The sequence below is a fragment of the Haematobia irritans genome, chromosome 2 (assembly GCF_050003625.1).
Source record: "Haematobia irritans isolate KBUSLIRL chromosome 2, ASM5000362v1, whole genome shotgun sequence".
Lineage (NCBI taxonomy): Eukaryota > Metazoa > Arthropoda > Insecta > Diptera > Muscidae > Haematobia > Haematobia irritans.
In genome coordinates this window covers 94,498,965-94,517,285 of record NC_134398.1, presented here as the reverse complement: position 1 = coordinate 94,517,285, position 18,321 = coordinate 94,498,965, and the positions used below count along the sequence as shown (strand labels likewise).

At 33.5% G+C, this 18,321-nt stretch overlaps 1 protein-coding gene and 4 long non-coding RNA genes across 5 annotated transcripts; 3 read left to right on the top strand and 2 right to left on the bottom strand.

Moving 5' to 3' along the window:
- The first annotated feature begins 6,734 nt into the window (after positions 1–6,734).
- Positions 6,735–8,087, top strand: LOC142225812 (uncharacterized). Its single transcript, XR_012719436.1, has 2 exons — positions 6,735–7,164; positions 7,220–8,087. It is a non-coding gene; the product is annotated as an uncharacterized LOC142225812 (long non-coding RNA).
- Positions 8,088–8,398: 311 nt separating this feature from the next.
- LOC142225811 (uncharacterized) lies at positions 8,399–8,922 on the bottom strand. Its single transcript, XR_012719435.1, has 2 exons — positions 8,657–8,922; positions 8,399–8,589 (listed from the first exon to the last, which is right to left on the bottom strand). It is a non-coding gene; the product is annotated as an uncharacterized LOC142225811 (long non-coding RNA).
- A 39-nt stretch (positions 8,923–8,961) lies between these two features.
- LOC142223343 (uncharacterized) lies at positions 8,962–9,410 on the top strand. The gene is made up of 2 exons (XR_012718691.1): positions 8,962–9,152; positions 9,220–9,410. It is a non-coding gene; the product is annotated as an uncharacterized LOC142223343 (long non-coding RNA).
- A 2,723-nt stretch (positions 9,411–12,133) lies between these two features.
- Arpc1 (Actin-related protein 2/3 complex, subunit 1A) lies at positions 12,134–13,509 on the top strand. Its single transcript, XM_075295625.1, has 3 exons — positions 12,134–12,294; positions 12,352–12,785; positions 12,838–13,509. The coding sequence occupies exons 1-3, from the start codon at positions 12,222–12,224 to the stop codon at positions 13,456–13,458; spliced, it is 1,128 nt and encodes a 375-aa protein (XP_075151740.1). The 5' UTR covers positions 12,134–12,221; the 3' UTR covers positions 13,459–13,509.
- Positions 13,510–14,890: 1,381 nt separating this feature from the next.
- Positions 14,891–18,312, bottom strand: LOC142225808 (uncharacterized). The gene is made up of 5 exons (XR_012719433.1): positions 18,034–18,312; positions 17,724–17,967; positions 17,449–17,615; positions 15,499–15,604; positions 14,891–15,433 (listed from the first exon to the last, which is right to left on the bottom strand). It is a non-coding gene; the product is annotated as an uncharacterized LOC142225808 (long non-coding RNA).
- Positions 18,313–18,321: the final 9 nt, after the last annotated feature.

Genomic DNA, 18,321 nt, shown 5'->3' with positions numbered 1-18,321 from the left:
TATTTCAATGGATTTACATTTGTTATAGACGACAGACAGTTGTAGGAACTGAATATCTCTACTTTGAAAAATTTTGCTTGAATTCGGATAACACGACCTGCCGTAATTAATTGTCGTAACTGCAACTTAGTTATCACCACTTACGGATGGGTTTCACAAGTCAATGTCATTTTAATTATTTTACAAACATCATTGCTATTAAAATATAAATTTCATATGTAAAGAAGTCGTATTTTTATTGATTTCAATTTAAAACGGCAGAATTTTCAGCTGCGGTAATTTTTTAATCATCTAAGCATGCACCAAATTAAGTGGAGAATTCGGTATGTAACAGATAGGATGAGAAAAACACTTCCTCAATGGCCAGTGAGGCAAATATGCAGGGAAGCCAGGTTATATAATATGTCAAACTAACATGACAAATTGAAACAGCAGAAAACATGATGACTGAAAAAACTAAATTTGTGGATATAGCGAAGTATTCGTAAGTATAAAATGTTTTAGTATTATTAATGTTTACTAATTCGGAGCCATTCTCTCATTAGATACGTAAGAGACATACAAAAGCTTTCCAAATCTTACAACAGACAGCTTGAGGCATACAGAGCCTGTGATGGGACAAAGAATAATTTTGCATGAAAAAAGTGGTGAAGTGTATGTACTATGTATTTTATAAATGTATTAAACGAAAAGTCATTGTTACGTTTGTTTTATTGAACTAATATGTATTATAACAATAAATACCGGGTTTGTATTAAACCCAATACCGTTTTGATATTATTTGGTAATACCATACTGTTTATAAATCAATAACTTAATGGTATAAATATTAATACCGCTTAGGTATTATTTTTAATACCATTTTGGTATTTTCATAATACCGTATGGTACTTTCATGCTTTGTGTACCGCCTGTACCGTCCCGTATTGATATTGTACCATACGGGGTTGGCTAACTATCAATAACGTACGGTATTGATTTGAGACCGTATGGTAATAATTTTTCTATGGGTGTACAATACCAATTATTAAACATATCAACAAATAAGAACAAAACAACAAACCACAGAATTTTAAATATCTTAAACATTATTTGTAAACACTTTTGCATAGATAATTCGATTTCCTTCCTGTTGTTGTCATAAACATCATTAACATTTATATGCAGACAATTTGAAATTAGGAACTTACTGGACCGCTTGTTAGAATAAATTTCCAGCATAAGGAATTCACAAAATATCAATTTTAATAGGATATAAATTAAACTGACGATGTGATGCACATTTTCATCCAGAAGTTCTTGATTTTAACAATTTGTTGTTTTTAACAATTTTAATTGGTTGCATTTTGAATTGTTTCTGGAAACTTTTTCTTGTCGATTAGTCACTCACTTTTCATTAATCAGCTTCTTAATGTTTGCAAGAATGTAGCAAGATTTTAGTTTTCTGCAAAGAGATTTAAATTTAGTGACTTCTCTAAAGTGTTGATTTAATTTTTCATATTGATTTACCAATTATTATAAACTATTTGAAGCTGTTACAGTTAATTGCCCAACATTTTTTCATCGATCTAAATTTATCTAAAAGCACCTAATAATTGCACTCATGCGATACTTTTTTGAAGTACATTGGCGTGGTACAACTTCTCAATAGTGACAGCACTTTTCCGACGATTGTTTTCGACGTATACGATTGTTTTCGACGTGGTGGGGATTCTCAGAAGCGCCGTCAAATTCAAAATTCAAAAAAAAAAAATGGTTGCATTCTGAAATCTTTCTGGAAACTTTTTCTTGTCGATAAGCCATTCATTTTTCATCGGCTTCTTAATGTTTGCAAGAATGTAGCATCCAAAGATTTTAGTTTTCTGCAAAAAGATTTAAATTTAGTGACTTCTCTAAAATTTTGATTTAATTTTTCATATTGACTTACCAATTATTATAAACTATTTGAAGCAGTTCCAGTTAATTGTCCAACATTTTCATCGGTCAGCTTTTTAATGTTTTAAAGAACGTAGAATCCATAATCTTGGGTTTCAGCAAAGAGATATACATTAAGTGACTCCCTAAAGATTTATTTCATTTTTTATTTTCACTTACCTATTATTATAAACTATTTTGGGTAAATTCAGTTATTTGTCTAAAATTTTCTAATATTTTTATTTCATCCAATTGACCACGAACTTCGTGGCACAAAGAAGTACTAAAAACATGGTTTTTTCGTTGCATTTAGGGTAGTGTTATGTCAAAGCTTTCTCATATTATCTTCAACACCTTTTCAACTTCCTTCCTTAAAGTTTTACTTCATTTTTTTATTTTCACTTACCTATTATTATAAACTATTTGGAGTAAATTCAGTTATTTGTCTAAAATTTTCCATTTTTTTATTTCTTCCAATTAACAACGAACTTCGTTGCACAAATAAGTATTGAAAACCACATGGTTTTTTCGTTGCATTTTAGGGTAGTGTTTTGTCAAAGTTTTCTCATATTATCTTCAAAACCTTTTCAATGATTTCGTCAACATTTTGGCAAATTGGAAGTAATTCGCAACAATTTGAAGATGTATTGAAGATGAGCTGTCAAGTCAAGTTGAATTTATGCAAGGCATATTAAAGAGGTAAAGTCATGCAATCAGGTGACTAATATCGACATTCATCTTGTCAAAGGCTTTGTTTACGTTTAGTAGGTTTGTTTACATTCTTTGTGTACATAAATATTACAATACAACAACACTACACATACAAAAAATGTCAACTTAAGTGACCTGCCATTTTAGTTTGACTTTCTAAATATCATGGGGTGTACACACGTTTGCTCGTGACTTTACCTTTAATTAATATGCCTTGGAATTTATGTTGAAAATTATATTTACCCTCAAACTGAAAAGTTATTGCATTTGAAAAACGCTCATCCTGTGTTTATTGGGCTGTGTTTATTGGGATATGTCAAAATATTGAAATAAATTTCATAGAAAAAAAGGAATAAACATAGGCTTTGAAGAATATGTCCATGTGAAAATAACTTTAAAAAAATGTTTTCCCTTTGAAAATGTACATGAAAGTATTTTGCCATCACTATTGTTTATATTTTGTGAAACGCCAAGCGCAACTATCTTATTATAATTTATTTAAATAAAAACGAAAATGAAGTGCTGAAAACATAGTTATTACGCTTAAAATTGTGAGAGGTGTATTGGAGTACAATTTTTGAATTTCCAAATGGTGTGAACGGTGAAATTTTTTGGAAAAACGAATGAGGAAAACGAGTCAGTGGGAACCAGAGAATGAAGCCGACCCATTTTTGTAGGCGGCAGCTGACTCTACATTTTTGCCTCCGGCAGCTTGAAGCCGGTATAATAATGTCTCTTCGGCGACAGGCAATTATCCATTTGAAATTATTCGATTGGTTGTACAACCAATCTTACAATCAAATTTACATTTCATCCAAATTTTCTGAGCTACATTTGTACAAAATCATTATAGCATCTTTAAATTGATTGATTGTGTGCAAAAGGTTCTAAATTTTGACAAAATATACGACAATTATTAATACATTTTTCTGAATTAAACCGGCGGCGGCGTCGACTGGAAAAAATGGCCGGGGGCGGCTAAAATCGGCGGCTTCATTCTCAGGTGGGACCATAGCATTATACTACGTTCGCACTAGACACGAAATCCTCGTAAACAAGGATTTTGCCCGAAATCCTTCTAGATCTAGGTAGATTTACAATAGGCAAATGTCAGCTGGCTGTAGAGGATTTCAACAAAATCACTTTCAACATCAAGACAGTATGTCTTGTACAACTGTGGTTTTTGTACTAAAAAAGCGCTTCTTGCAACCCTGTCCCAATTTTCCTTGTAGATGAGTGTGTGTGTGTGCGTGCCCACATACGGGTTTGTGTTTGTATTGATATACCATAGACCAATTAAGGTATAGACATCTCAAGTGAATTCACAGCGCTGTAGTTTGTCTGCACACCGTAGAGGGCTCTTTTACGTCTGCAATTTGGGAGCGACCGTGGTGCAATGGTTAGCATGCCCGCCTTGCATACACAAGGTCGTGGGTTCGATTCCTGCTACGACCGAACACCAAAAAGTTGTTCAGCGGTGGATTATCCCACCTCAGTAATGCTGGTGACATTTCTGAGGGTTGCAAAGCTTCTCTAAGTGGTTTCACTGGAATGTGGAACGCCGTTCGGACTCGGCTATAAAAAAGGAGGTCCCTTGTCATTAAGTTTAACATGGAAACGAGCAGCACTCAGTGATAGGAGAGAAGTTCACCACTGAGGTATCACAATGGAATGAATAGTCTAAGTGAGCCTGACACATCGGGCTGCCACATAACCTAACCTACGTCTGCAATTGAGTAATTTTTTTATTTGGCTTTAATTTGTTTCCTTTCCTTTGTTCTTTTGATGAATCACCAAATATTGAAAAAGCACATAAAATTCTATACATCCACAACTTTTTTGAAATGCAAATTGACTGATTTGTACGGTAATTCTCGTTTTTCAAAAAGAAATTGAGTCACTTGACTGCGGAAGTGAGTGGAATGACTGCGCTCTGCAAATAAACAAAAACATGGTGAAGTGTCAAGGTATGTCTCTATTTTAATTGATCTATGGATATATATACAAACAGCTCTTAAATCCTCAAATCTAGGAAATCTCGTAATTTTGCCAGTCCGAACACTTGAAATTTGTAAAGAGATTTGAGTTCTAAATAGCGAGATTTCGTGTCTAGTGCGAACCTAGTATTACCCAATAAACACAGGATGAGCGTTTTTCAAATGCAACATCTTTCCAGTTTGAGGGTAAATATAATTTTCAACATAAATTCAACTTGACTTGAAAGAGCTCATCTTGAAGTTGTTTGCGAATTACTTCCAATTTGCCAAAATGTTGATGAAATCTTTGAATAGGTGTTGAAGGTAATATGAGAAAACTTTGACAAAACATTACCCTAAAATGCAACGAAAAAACCATGTGGTTTTCAATACTTATTTGTTCGTGGTCAATTGGAAGAAATAAAAAAATTGGAAAAATTTAGAGAAATAACTAAATATACTCCAAATAGTTTATAATAATAGGTAAGTGAAAATAAAAAAATGATATAAAACTGTAAGGAAGTCACTAAATGTATATGTCTTTGCAGAAAACTAAAATTATGAATTCTACGTTCTTGAAAACATTAAAAAGCTGACGATGAAAAAAGTTGGACAATTGACTGGAACTGCTTCAAATAGTTTATAATAAGTGGTAAGTCTATATGAAAAATTAAATCAACACTTTAGAGAAGTCACTAAATCTCTAAATTTAAATCTCTTTGCAGAAAACTAATATCTTTGGATGCTACATTCTTGCTAACATTACGAAGCTGACAAATGAAAAATGAGTGGCTTATCGACAAGAAAAAGTTTCCAGAAACATTTCAAAGTGCAACCAATTAAAATTGCTAAAAACAACAAATTGTTAAAATCAATAACTTCTGGATGAAAATGTGCATCACATCGTCAGTTTAATTTACATCCTATTATCAGTTTAAAATGGATATTTTGTGAATTCCTTCTGCTGGAAATCTATTCTAACATGCGGTCCAGCACGTTCTAATTTCAAATTGCCCGCATATTAATAAATTTTAATGCTGTTTTATGACACCAACAGGAAGGAAATCGAATTATCAATGCGAAAGAGTTTACAAATAATGTTTAAGCTATTTAAAGTTTTGTTGTTTTGTTCTTATTTGTTGATATGTTTAGTAAGATTATTTTTCAATTGGTATTGCAGTGTATTATGTAGTGTAGTGTATTATTATATATTTTATTTTGACAAAAATTAATAAATTATACAAAATTCATAGAATTTTGGCTTTGACTTTCAATTTGAAGTGGAAATATCATTCATACAAATTTTTGTTGAAAAGTATTTGCAATGATGTTAATTTTTAATTTGACTCGCATCGAAAATTGTTTGAGAAATTATTGAGTAGCGATGTATTTCAATTGAAGGATAACACTTGAGAAATTATTGCTAATGTGTTGAATTTTACTGTTGAAGGCCGGTATGCACCTCTAGCGAAAAATTTCATTCCCATAAGAAATGCATTGCTATTTATGCTAACGAAATTTTCGGTGGCGTTCAATTTCGTAAGCTGGTACGCACCTCTAATGAAAATAACAGGGTTGTCAAAAGCATATTTTGGCAGCAAACATTTAATTTACTACAATCATTGTGTGCGTAAAAGTTTTAAAAGGTCTGTAAATAATAAACAATTTATTTGAGGAATATTTGGAACATATATTAACAATTTTTAAAAGCGATTAGCTGGTTTAAAATTTGTGTACACAGCCCTGTTTTTTTTTGTTGTAGAATTAAATAAATTTTTGCTACCGAAAATTTCGCTAGAGGTGCATACCGGCCTTGAGGGTAATGTCTGTTTTTTGTTGAGAATGCGATTTTCTCAACAATTTCTCAAATTGAATATTACACTAATCCTTTGAAAAAATGTTTGAAAAATTGTTGAAATTTACCATTTTTCAAACGTTTGTGTTTATTGAGTATAGTCTGCAAGGCGCACAACAAGCAGCAGTAGCCATTATACCGTCGGACTTAACTTATAGTGTTGCCAAGATTTGCGATATGTTCGACTCGAGCACTGTCGTCGGGATCAAAGATTATAGAAGAGGAAGATGGGAGATTGGCTACTGAGCACAGCAAACCATTTACCACATCAAGGCATATTAATCCAGGTAAAGTCATGCAATCAGGTGACTAATATCGACATTCATCTTGTCAAAGGCTTTGTTTACGTTTAGTAGATTTGTTTACATTCTTTGTTTACATATATATTGCTTTTATTTACATTGTGTTATTAGTATGGGGTTAGTTTTACGAAACTTTTGCCTACTTGTTAGAAACTGGGGAGAAAATAAATTCAAAGTGCGCAAAATTACAATTCGGGAACAGCTCAAAGTATCACAATATGATGGAGGCATAAGGCAAATAAATGTTGAAGAATGTATTGCGAGTGTACGAATTGAGGCATTAAGGAATGTAAGAGATGCAATAGCAATAAATCATGGGATCTCTATGAAGTTCAAAGAGCTTATATGGAAAAGGTCATCATAAGTCTACGAGATGGATCAAATGGTTTTCTGGAATCCCCAACGGGTATAAAATAATGTATAACAATGTAACCACCAATAAAACAACAACTTTCTCATAGGAACCGGTTAAACCTTATGTTCATCTTTGGAATGGCTGCAATCCCGAAAAGAGGAAATGAAGATGCAAATACAACAAACAGCACCGCCACCAATTATTTTAAAAACAATCCTATTTAGGCGGAGCACCTGTAAATGATTGCTCGTGCAAAGCCCAAGGGTGGTAGCTGGCGTCTTCCTAAAATAATATGTATATAATGGGTACTTGAGGTACCCATTCACACCTAACGCAAGCTATGTAAGAATTAAAGCGGACATCTTACTCATTTACGAGAGCGGTGGTTTTGAGATCCAGAGATCAATTGTGTATATATCCCGAGGTATTGCGAGAACAGGGCAATTCAAATAAAACACAGATCGATTTGTCGATTGCGAGTCCAAAAAAGAACTTGTGCCTTTCATCATCGCGTGGAATCGCGCAAATATGATCTGGATTTAATGGACATTGAAGACTTGGTTAAAGTAGGTAAAAACTCAAAATGTGTCCATATTATGGAGCCAAACAATTGATTGAAGATGCAGACAATGTATTTATGTCCTATAACTATTTATTGGACACATCTGCACGGAAAGCAAATAGAATTGAATTGAGCAATACCTCATAATATCGGAAAGATAAATAATAAATAATTTTTATGATTTTTTATAATTTTTAATGGATTCTAACGCTGGTCTGAAACGTTTGACCTCAAATATTCTCAAAAATTCATAATTTTTTCAGATTGAATTTAACATTTTTCGACAAAATTTAAATAATTTGTACCATTTTATGAATTCTTAAACAGTTTTTAACCAATTTGAAACAAAAAATTTAACATTACCAATTAAAAATATGAATAAAACATGTTATAAAAAATTGAATGAAAAGAACTTCCTGTGTAGTTAAAATGAAGAACATCATTGGGAGTACATCTTCTGGAAGTTCTTTTAAAGTTGTGCCTTTGGAAGAACTTCCAAATTTTTTGATGGGTAACTCTGCACTTCTGCCACATAGGATCAGCAATAATTTTTTTATGAAATAGCGCAATGCCTCATGCAAACGATCCATAAATTCTGTTTCTGGTGTAATACAATTGCAACCGAATCGTTCGTGTTCTCTCACTTCACCTAGGCTCTGTGCTAATCGTTCCACAGTTCAGCTTCCTTGGCTGAACGAAAACGTCTACTGCGCTGTTGATTCATTTTTGCACGAGGGGCCACGCCGTCAATGGCCATAAGGAATAATTTCTGCGGTTTAATTAGAAAAAACAACTTGTCAATGTCCTTCAACATATCCTCCTGTTATGTTGAGATGGATGTTTGTATCATCGGAATGGGAGCAATTGTGAATAATGCCATTCATATCCAAATAAAGATTATCAAAATCGGGAACCTAAATAGAATACACAAGAAGCTCATAATTATTTCCTCCAACTTGTTACATGTCATTCCACACTTACGCATTGTTCCCAGGCCAATTCATTGAGACAAGGACACCGTTCGCTTATGTAGCGGGAAAATTTCGGCCCATTTTTTGTTGTTGTTTTGTATTGATGTCTGCCTTAGGCATATATTTAAATTCAAATGACTTTGTTCTTTGTAATAAACAATTGTTGGCTGAAAACAACACTACACATACACAAAATGTCAACTTAAGTCATCTGCCATTTTAGTTTGACATTATAATTATCATGGGGGGTACACACGTTTGCTCGTGACTTTACCTTTAATTAATATGCCTTGCTAAAATGGCAGATGACTTAAGTTGACATTTTGTGTATGTGTAGTGTTGTTTTCAGCCAACAATTGTTTATTACAAAGAACAAAGTCATTTGAATTTAAATATATGCCTAAGGCAGACATCAATACAAAACAACAACAAAAAATGGGCCGAAATTTTCCCGCTACATAAGCGAACGGTGTCCTTGTCTCAATGAATTGGCCTGGGAACAATGCGTAAGTGTGGAATGACATGTAACAAGTTGGAGGAAATAATTATGAGCTTCTTGTGTATTCTATTTAGGTTCCCGATTTTGATAATCTTTATTTGGATATGAATGGCATTATTCACAATTGCTCCCATTCCGATGATACAAACATCCATCTCAACATAACAGGAGGATATGTTGAAGGACATTGACAAGTTGTTTTTTCTAATTAAACCGCAGAAATTATTCCTTATGGCCATTGACGGCGTGGCCCCTCGTGCAAAAATGAATCAACAGCGCAGTAGACGTTTTCGTTCAGCCAAGGAAGCTGAACTTTGGAACGATTAGCACAGAGCCTAGGTGAAGTGAGAGAACACGAACGATTCGGTTGCAATTGTATTACACCAGAAACAGAATTTATGGATCGTTTGCATGAGGCATTGCGCTATTTCATAAAAAAATTATTGCTGATCCTATGTGGCAGAAGTGCAGAGTTACCCATCAAAAAATTTGGAAGTTCTTCCAAAGGCACAACTTTAAAAGAACTTCCAGAAGATGTACTCCCAATGATGTTCTTCATTTTAAATACACAGGAAGTTCTTTTCATTCAATTTTTTATAACATGTTTTATTCATATTTTTAATTGGTAATGTTAAATTTTTTGTTTCAAATTGGTTAAAAACTGTTTAAGAATTCATAAAATGGTACAAATTATTTAAATTTTGTCGAAAAATGTTAAATTCAATCTGAAAAAAATATGAATTTTTGAGAATATTTGAGGTCAAACGTTTCAGACCAGCGTTAGAATCCATTAAAAATTATAAAAAATCATAAAAATTATTTATTATTTATCTTTCCGATATTATGAGGTATTGCTCAATTCAATTCTATTTGCTTTCCGTGCAGATGTGTCCAATAAATAGTTATAGGACATAAATACATTGTCTGCATCTTCAATCAATTGTTTGGCTCCATAATATGGACACATTTTGAGTTTTTACCTACTTTAACCAAGTCTTCAATGTCCATTAAATCCAGATCATATTTGCGCGATTCCACGCGATGATGAAAGGCACAAGTTCTTTTTTGGACTCGCAATCGACAAATCGATCTGTGTTTTATTTGAATTGCCCTGTTCTCGCAATACCTCGGGATATATACACAATTGATCTCTGGATCTCAAAACCACCGCTCTCGTAAATGAGTAAGATGTCCGCTTTAATTCTTACATAGCTTGCGTTAGGTGTGAATGGGTACCTCAAGTACCCATTATATACATATTATTTTAGGAAGACGCCAGCTACCACCCTTGGGCTTTGCACGAGCAATCATTTACAGGTGCTGCGCCTAAATAGGATTGTTTTTAAAATAATTGGTGGCGGTGCTGTTTGTTGTATTTGCATCTTCATTTCCTCTTTTCGGGATTGCAGCCATTCCAAAGATGAACATAAGGTTTAACCGGTTCCTATGAGAAAGTTGTTGTTTTATTGGTGGTTACATTGTTATACATTATTTTATACCCATTGGGGATTCCAGAAAACCATTTGATCCATCTCGTAGACTTATGATGACCTTTTCCATATAAGCTCTTTGAACTTCATAGAGATCCCATGATTTATTGCTATTGCATCTCTTACATTCCTTAATGCCTCAATTCGTACACTCGCAATACATTCTTCAACATTTATTTGCCTTATGCCTCCATCATATTGTGATACTTTGAGCTGTTCCCGAATTGTAATTTTGCGCACTTTGAATTTATTTTCTCCCCAGTTTCTAACAAGTAGGCAAAAGTTTCGTAAAACTAACCCCATACTAATAACACAATGTAAATAAAAGCAATATATATGTAAACAAAGAATGTAAACAAATCTACTAAACGTAAACAAAGCCTTTGACAAGATGAATGTCGATATTAGTCACCTGATTGCATGACTTTACCTGGATTAATATGCCTTGCCATTTTAGTTTGACATTATAATTATCATGGGGGGTACACACGTTTGCTCGTGACTTTACCTTTAATTAATATGCCTTGTTACCACATTAAGGCCGGTATGCACCTCTAGCGAAATTTTCGGTGGCAAAAATTTAATTAAGTATACAACAAAAAAACAGGGCTGTGTACACAAATTTTAAACCAGCTAATCGCTTTTAGAAATTGTTAATATATGTTCCAAATATTCCGCAAATAAATTGTTTATTATTTGCAGACCTTTTAAAACGTTTACGCACACAATGATTGTAATAAATTAAATGTTTGCTGCCAAAATATGCTTTTGACAACCCTGTTATTTTCATTAGAGGTGCGTACCAGCTTACGAAATTGAACGCTACCGAAAATTTCGTTAGCATAAATAGCAATGCATTTCTTATGGGAATGAAATTTTTCGCTAGAGGTGCATACCGGCCTTTAGTTTAATACTCGAACCAAACGCGTATACGACAAGTATTGACATAGCATTAAAATGCGAATAAAAAGAAATTAAGAGCACAAAATAAATTTCCATAAAGGGGGAAATGTAATTTTTTTGTTTTTGTCTAAATTTAACATTGTTTCATTAAGGAAATTACATTTTTCATTAAAAAAATAAAAACTAAAAGATTACAAACATGTATTAAACTAATCTGGTAAATGCAACATTTGGTATGACGCAAGCCAATCTCCCATCTTCCTCAAATCTATAATCTTTGGTCGGGATAAACTTATATTCTGGACGACTCATATGTTCAAAATTTTGGCAAGATCTACAATAATTATTAATACGTTTTTGTGATATAAATTGATATATTAGTAATTAATTGGCGATCGGGGCTGGCGTAAAATGGTCAGCGGCGGCTAAAATTGGAGGCTTAATTTTGTGTTATTGAATTGTTCGAACATGGAATTGTTGACAGGGATGCTATTGTATTTCTTTACGATAAACGAAAACGTTCCAATTTAGGTACAAAGTTTGTAAATAATAGCGCAAACTTTAATGGTACTATGGCAACACTGCAAAAAGGTTTAATTACTCATTTATTGAAAAGTTCGAATCGTGTAGACGGCCCAGAGTCCGCGATTATAAATTTTAAATAGTGCAGCCATTTGTAGAATATGGCCGAAGTATTTACATTTGGAGGATCATTGGCTCCTATTACATGCCATGCTTGGAATAAAGATAGAACTCGTAAGTTTCTTATACGCCTATATATTATTTACTATGATTCATTCTCGCTATCTTTAGAAATCGCCTTGTCTCCAAATAACAATGAAATTCACATTTATAAACGAGACAATAATGATTGGAAATTAGTGGACATTCTGAACCAACATGATTTGCGGGTAATGGGAATTGATTGGGCAGAAAATACCAATCGAATTGTTAGTTGTGCCGCAGACCGTAATGCTTATGTCTGGCAGCAATCTGAAGACGGAAAGTGGAAACCAACTTTAGTTTTGCTACGCATCAATAGGGCTGCGACTTGTGTCAAATGGTCACCAGCAGAAAATAAATTTGCTGTTGGTTCAGGAGCACGTCTAATATCAGTTTGTTACTTTGAGTCGGAAAATGATTGGTGGGTATCGAAACATATCAAGAAACCAATAAGGTCGACCATAACGTCTCTCGATTGGCACCCAAATAATATACTTTTGGCGGCAGGTTCCACCGACTATAAGGTATTTATCATGTCTACTCTTAAGATAATTTTGCTTACATGCTTTTTCACAGGTTCGAATTTTTTCGGCATATATTAAAGATATAGAAGATCAGCCTTGTCCAACCCCATGGGGAAATCGTATGCCTCTTGGAAATTTAATGGCTGAGTTTAGAAATTCAAACACATACGGTGGGGGATGGATTAACAGCGTTAGGTTTTCTAGCGATGGTAACAAGGTTTGCTGGGTTAGCCACGACAGCTGTATAAGTGTCGCTGATGCAAATAATTCCAATGTAATTGTAAGATGTAAAACGGAGTTTCTTCCATTTTTGGCTTGTGAATGGGTGTCAACTTCGTCAATTGTTGTAGCAGGTCATAGCTGCGTACCATTAGTATATATGTGGAATGGTGATAAATTAACTCTTACGCAGAAACTTGACAAATCGCAGAAAAAAGAGGCTGGTGGTATATCAGCTATGCGTATTTTCCAATCCCTTGATCGAAACTTGCGTACGGAAAATTCAGACACTCTGGTGGACTCAATACATCAGAACGCAATCACATGTATTCGGCTTTATGATGGTGAAAAATACGACGCAAACAAAGTTAGTACATCTGGAATTGATGGGCAGTTGGTGATTTGGAATATTAACAAGAACATAAATAATGATATGAAAGCCCTTATGATATAATTATGTAATCCATTGTTCTTAATAAACTTACTGCCAATAACCGGTACGAAAGTTGTTGTATTGGTTTTTAGCGTCGAGCTTATTTGTAAGTATAAAAATATCTACATAAACTGCGACATATGTTTTTTCAATGTTGTTCAATTTAGAATATAAATAAGGTGAAAAACTTCCCCCTCTTTCTTCACGGACCTCAATAAATATTTGTTCTTCCAAATCACTATGAAGGAATGCACATACAACATCCACTTTATATATGCCAATGTTATGTAGATTAGCCAAGCTTTCTTCGTAATATCTTCAATATTGTTGAGAGTACCAATTCACGACTAATCTAGCTTTGTACTTCTCCTCTTTGAGTAACGTTTCACCTTGAAGCCAATCTTAAAAGTAACGTTTCTAAGAGTACGTCAAATGTTTCTTCGTAATCTATTCCATATTGAGAGTATCCCTTCACGACTATTCTAGCTCCCCTTTAAGTATGGTACTGTAGTTTGTGTATAAAATTATACCTCTTTGATGCAAATGCTAATATAACTTGATGGGGAATAGCCCGAAGTAATTTCTTATAAAGTTTATCGTGTCTGTTCTGGTACACACATGTACAATTTTCGTGTGGTGTCACACTTAAAAGGTGTTCTGGCCAACACTATACACCCCCTGTAGGAAATTGAGGTGACTTTAAGTTAATAAATTGTTAGTCATAACTGAGTCACAGGTGACTCAAATCCTAACTCATTTCCCATGTAAAATCCTATTCAGTTTTAACACGTGTTGTCATTGGAACGAGTCAGTCCTCACTCAAACCTGCATAAATAAGCTTCAGCTAACCAAAAGTTAGCTCAAAGTGAGTTAGCTTTAGGCTGATAATATATGAGCATACTATGAGTAAGCTCTTAACTGATTAGTCTATGGTGAGCTCTTTGTGGATAATAAAATATTTTGTTTTATTATTTTTGATTCATTTTATTTTGAATTAATTAAAAAATAATAACAATTCAGATTTTTTAAAATTATTTTACAATAAATAAAATATAACTTAAGTAAAAATTCGGATAATATTAGTTGAGTTCATCTTGTCTTGAGTTTGAGTGTTGTCCCAATAAACACAAACGCTTGAAAAATGCTAAATTTCAACAATTTTTCAAATTTTTTTTGAAAAAATTTCAAAGGATTAGGGTAATATTCAAGTTGAGAAATTGTTGAGAAAATCGCGTTCTCAACAAAAAACAGACATTACCCACAACAGTGAAATTCAACACATTAGCAATAATATCTCAAGAGTTATCCTCAAATTGAAATGCATCGCTACTCAATAATTTGTCAAACAATTTTCGATGCGAGTCAAATTCAAAAATAACATCGTTGCAAATACTTTTCAACCTAAATTTGTATGAATGATATCCCCACTTCAAATTGAAAGTCAAAGCCAAAATTCTATGAATTTTGTATAATTTATTCATTTTCATCAAAATAAAATATATAATAATACACTACACTACATAATACACTACAATACCAATTGATAAATATTAATCTTATTAAACATATCAACAAATAAGAACAAAAAAAAAACATACAACAAAACTTTAAATATCTTAAACATTATTAATAAACACTTTTGCATTGATAATTCGTTTTCCTTCCTTTTGGTGTCATAAAACAGCACTAAAATTTATTAACATGCGGGCAAATTGAAATTAGGAACGTACTGGACCGCGTGTTAGAATTGATTTCCAGCAGAACGAATTCACAAAATATCCATTTTAAACTGATAATAGCATATGAATTAAACTGACGATGTGATACACATTTTCATCCAGAAGTTGTTGATTTCAACAATTTGTTGTTTTTAACAATTTTAATTGGTTGCACTTGTAATGCTTCTGGAAACTTTTTCTTGTCGATAAGCAACTCATTTTTCATTGGTCAGCTTCTTAATGTTTACAAGAATGTAGCATCCAAAGGTTTTAGTTTTCTGCAAAGAGATTTAAATTTAGTGACTTCTCTAAAGTGTTGATTTAATTTTTCATATTGACGTACCAATTATTATAAACTATTTGAAGCAGTTCCAGTTAATTGTCCACCATTTTTTCATCGGTCAGCTTTTTAATGTTTTCAAGAACGTAGAATCCATAATTTTAGTTTTCTGCAAAGAGATATACATTTAGTGACTACCTTAAAGTTTTATTTCATTTTTATACCCTCCATCATAGGATGGGGGTATATTAACTTTGTCATTCCGTTTGTAACACATCGAAATATTGCTCTAAGACCCCATAAAGTATATATATTCTGGGTCGTGGTGAAATTCTGAGTCGATCTAAGCATGTCCGTCCGTCCGTCTGTTGAAATCACGCTAACTTCCGAACGAAACAAGCTATCGACTTGAAACTTGGCACAAGTAGTTGTTATCGATGTAGGTCGGATGGTATTGAAAATGGGCCATATCGGTCCACTTTTACGTATAGCCCCCATATAAAGGGACCCTCAGATTTGGCTTGTGGAGCCTCTTACAGAACCATATTTCATCCGATCCGGCTGAAATTTGGTATATGGTGTTGGTATATGGTCTCTAACAATCATGCAAAAATTGGTCCACATCGGTCCATAATTATATATAGCCCCCATATAAACCGATCCCCAGATTTGGCTTGTGGAGCCTCTAAGAGAAGCATATTTCATCCGATCCGGCTGAAATATGGTACATGGTGTTGGTATGTGGTCTCTAACAATCATGCAAAAATTGGTCCACATCGGTCCATAATTATATATAGCCCCCATATAAACCGATCCCCAGATTTGGCTTGCGGAGCCTCAAAGAGAAGCAAATTTCATCCGATCCGGCTGAAATTTGGTATATGGTGTTGGTATATGGTCTCTAACAATCATGCAAAAATTGGTCCACATCGGTCCATAATTATATATAGCCCTCATATAAACCGATCCCCAGATTTGGCTTGTGGAGCCTCTAAGAGAAGCATATTTCATCCGATCCGGCTGAAATTTGGTACATGGTGTTGGTATATGGTCTCTAACAATCATTCAAAAATTGGTCCACATCGGTCCTAAATTATATATAGCCCCCATATAAAACGATCCCCAGATTTGGCTTGCGGAGCCTCAAAGAGAAGCAAATTGCATCCGATCCGGCTGAAATTTGGTACATGGTATTGGTATATGGTCTCTAACAACCGTGTAAAAATTGGTCCACATCGGTCCATAATTATATATAGCCCCCATATCAAACGTTCTCCAGATTTGACCTCCGGAGCCTCTTGGAGAAGCAAAATTCATCCGATCCGGTTCAAATTAGGAACGTGGTGTTAGTATATGGTCGCTAATAACCATATCAAAATTGGTCCAATCACACAAAAATTGGTCCATATCGGTTCATAATCATGGTTGCCACTAGAGCCAAAAATAATGAACCAAAATTTTATTTCTATAGAAAATTTTGTCAAAATTTTGAGAAAGATTTTCAAAATTTTATATCTATAGAAAATTTTGTTCAAATTTTATTCGGTTCATAATCATGGTTGCCACTCGAGCCAAAAATAATCTACCAAGATTTTATTTCTATACAATATTTTTTTTTCAAAAGTTTATTTTTATAGAAAATTTTGTCAAAATTTTTATTTCTGTAGAAAATTTTGTGAAAATTTTATTTCTATAGAAAATTTTTGTTAAAATTTTATTTCTGTAGAAAATTTTGTCAAAATGTTATGTCTACTTTGTCAAACTGAATTTTATACGTATTGGATCGATCTTTTTTGATTTAATATATACCACGTTTGGACTTACATACAATTTAGAAGGTGGTGTTAGGAGGTTTTAAGATACCTTGGCATCGGCAAGCGTTACCGCAACTTAAGTAATTCGATTGTGGATGACAGTGTTTAGAAGAAGTTTCTACGCAATCCATGATGGAGGGTACATAAGCTTCGGCCTGGCCGAACTTACGGCCGTATATACTCGTTTATTTTCACTTACCTATTTTTATAAACTATTTGGTTATTTGTCTAAAATTTTCCATTTTTTTAATTGCTTGCAATTGACCACGAACTTCGTTGCACAAATAAGTATTGAAAACCACATGGCTTTTTCGTTGCATTTTAGGGTAGTGTTTTGTCAAAGTTTTCTCATATTATCTTCAACACCTTTTCAAAGATTTCGTCAAAATTTTGGCAAATTGGAAGTAATTCGCAAACAATTTGAAGATGAGCTATTTCAAGTCAAGTTGAATTTATGTTGAAAATTATATTTACCCTCAAACTGAAAAGTTGTTGCATTTGAAAAACGCTCATCCTGTGTTTATTGGGGTGTTAATTTTCTCGTTTAACTCAGAGGGAGTTGTACCTACTTTTGTAATGACGCACACGGAATGGAAGTGGCATTCGTCAGGAAAGTCCAAAAGGCTTAAGTGTTTTTCCCAATATCTTCGTCCTCAAACAGCCACTTAACACTTTTATTCGAAGTTTCCATTTATTCCTTCACTGATAATGATGGGTTCTAGTGGAAATAAGGAAAGTTTAATTATTAAATTGCGTTTGAATTATGCATTTCTATGCTACTTACCGCTAAACGTGACAAAAAAATTACAATAGTTCTCTGAAAATAAAAGCTAAATTGAAACAAATATAAAAAGCCAAATCCAAATTGACAGTTATAGAAGTCAATACATATTTTTTGTTTGTTTATTTGAATTGTTTCCATGACTTTACTTCACTTAAATATGCATCAGCTTAGAGTGAGTAAAAAGGTAACTCATTGCTGATCGAGAAAAAGTGAGTTTGGGAAAAATTCAACTGACTCAACACTGCATAAATAATGAGTTCCCAATAAACACAGGATGAGCGTTTTTCA

Coding starts and splice junctions, on each gene's coding strand:
- Arpc1 (XM_075295625.1), top strand. CDS start 12,222: ATGGCCGAAGTATTTACATTTGGAGGATCATTGGCTCCTATTACATGC. Junction 12,295..12,351: donor TTGGAATAAAGATAGAACTC/GTAAGTTTCTTA, acceptor CGCTATCTTTAG/AAATCGCCTTGTCTCCAAAT. Junction 12,786..12,837: donor CAGGTTCCACCGACTATAAG/GTATTTATCATG, acceptor GCTTTTTCACAG/GTTCGAATTTTTTCGGCATA.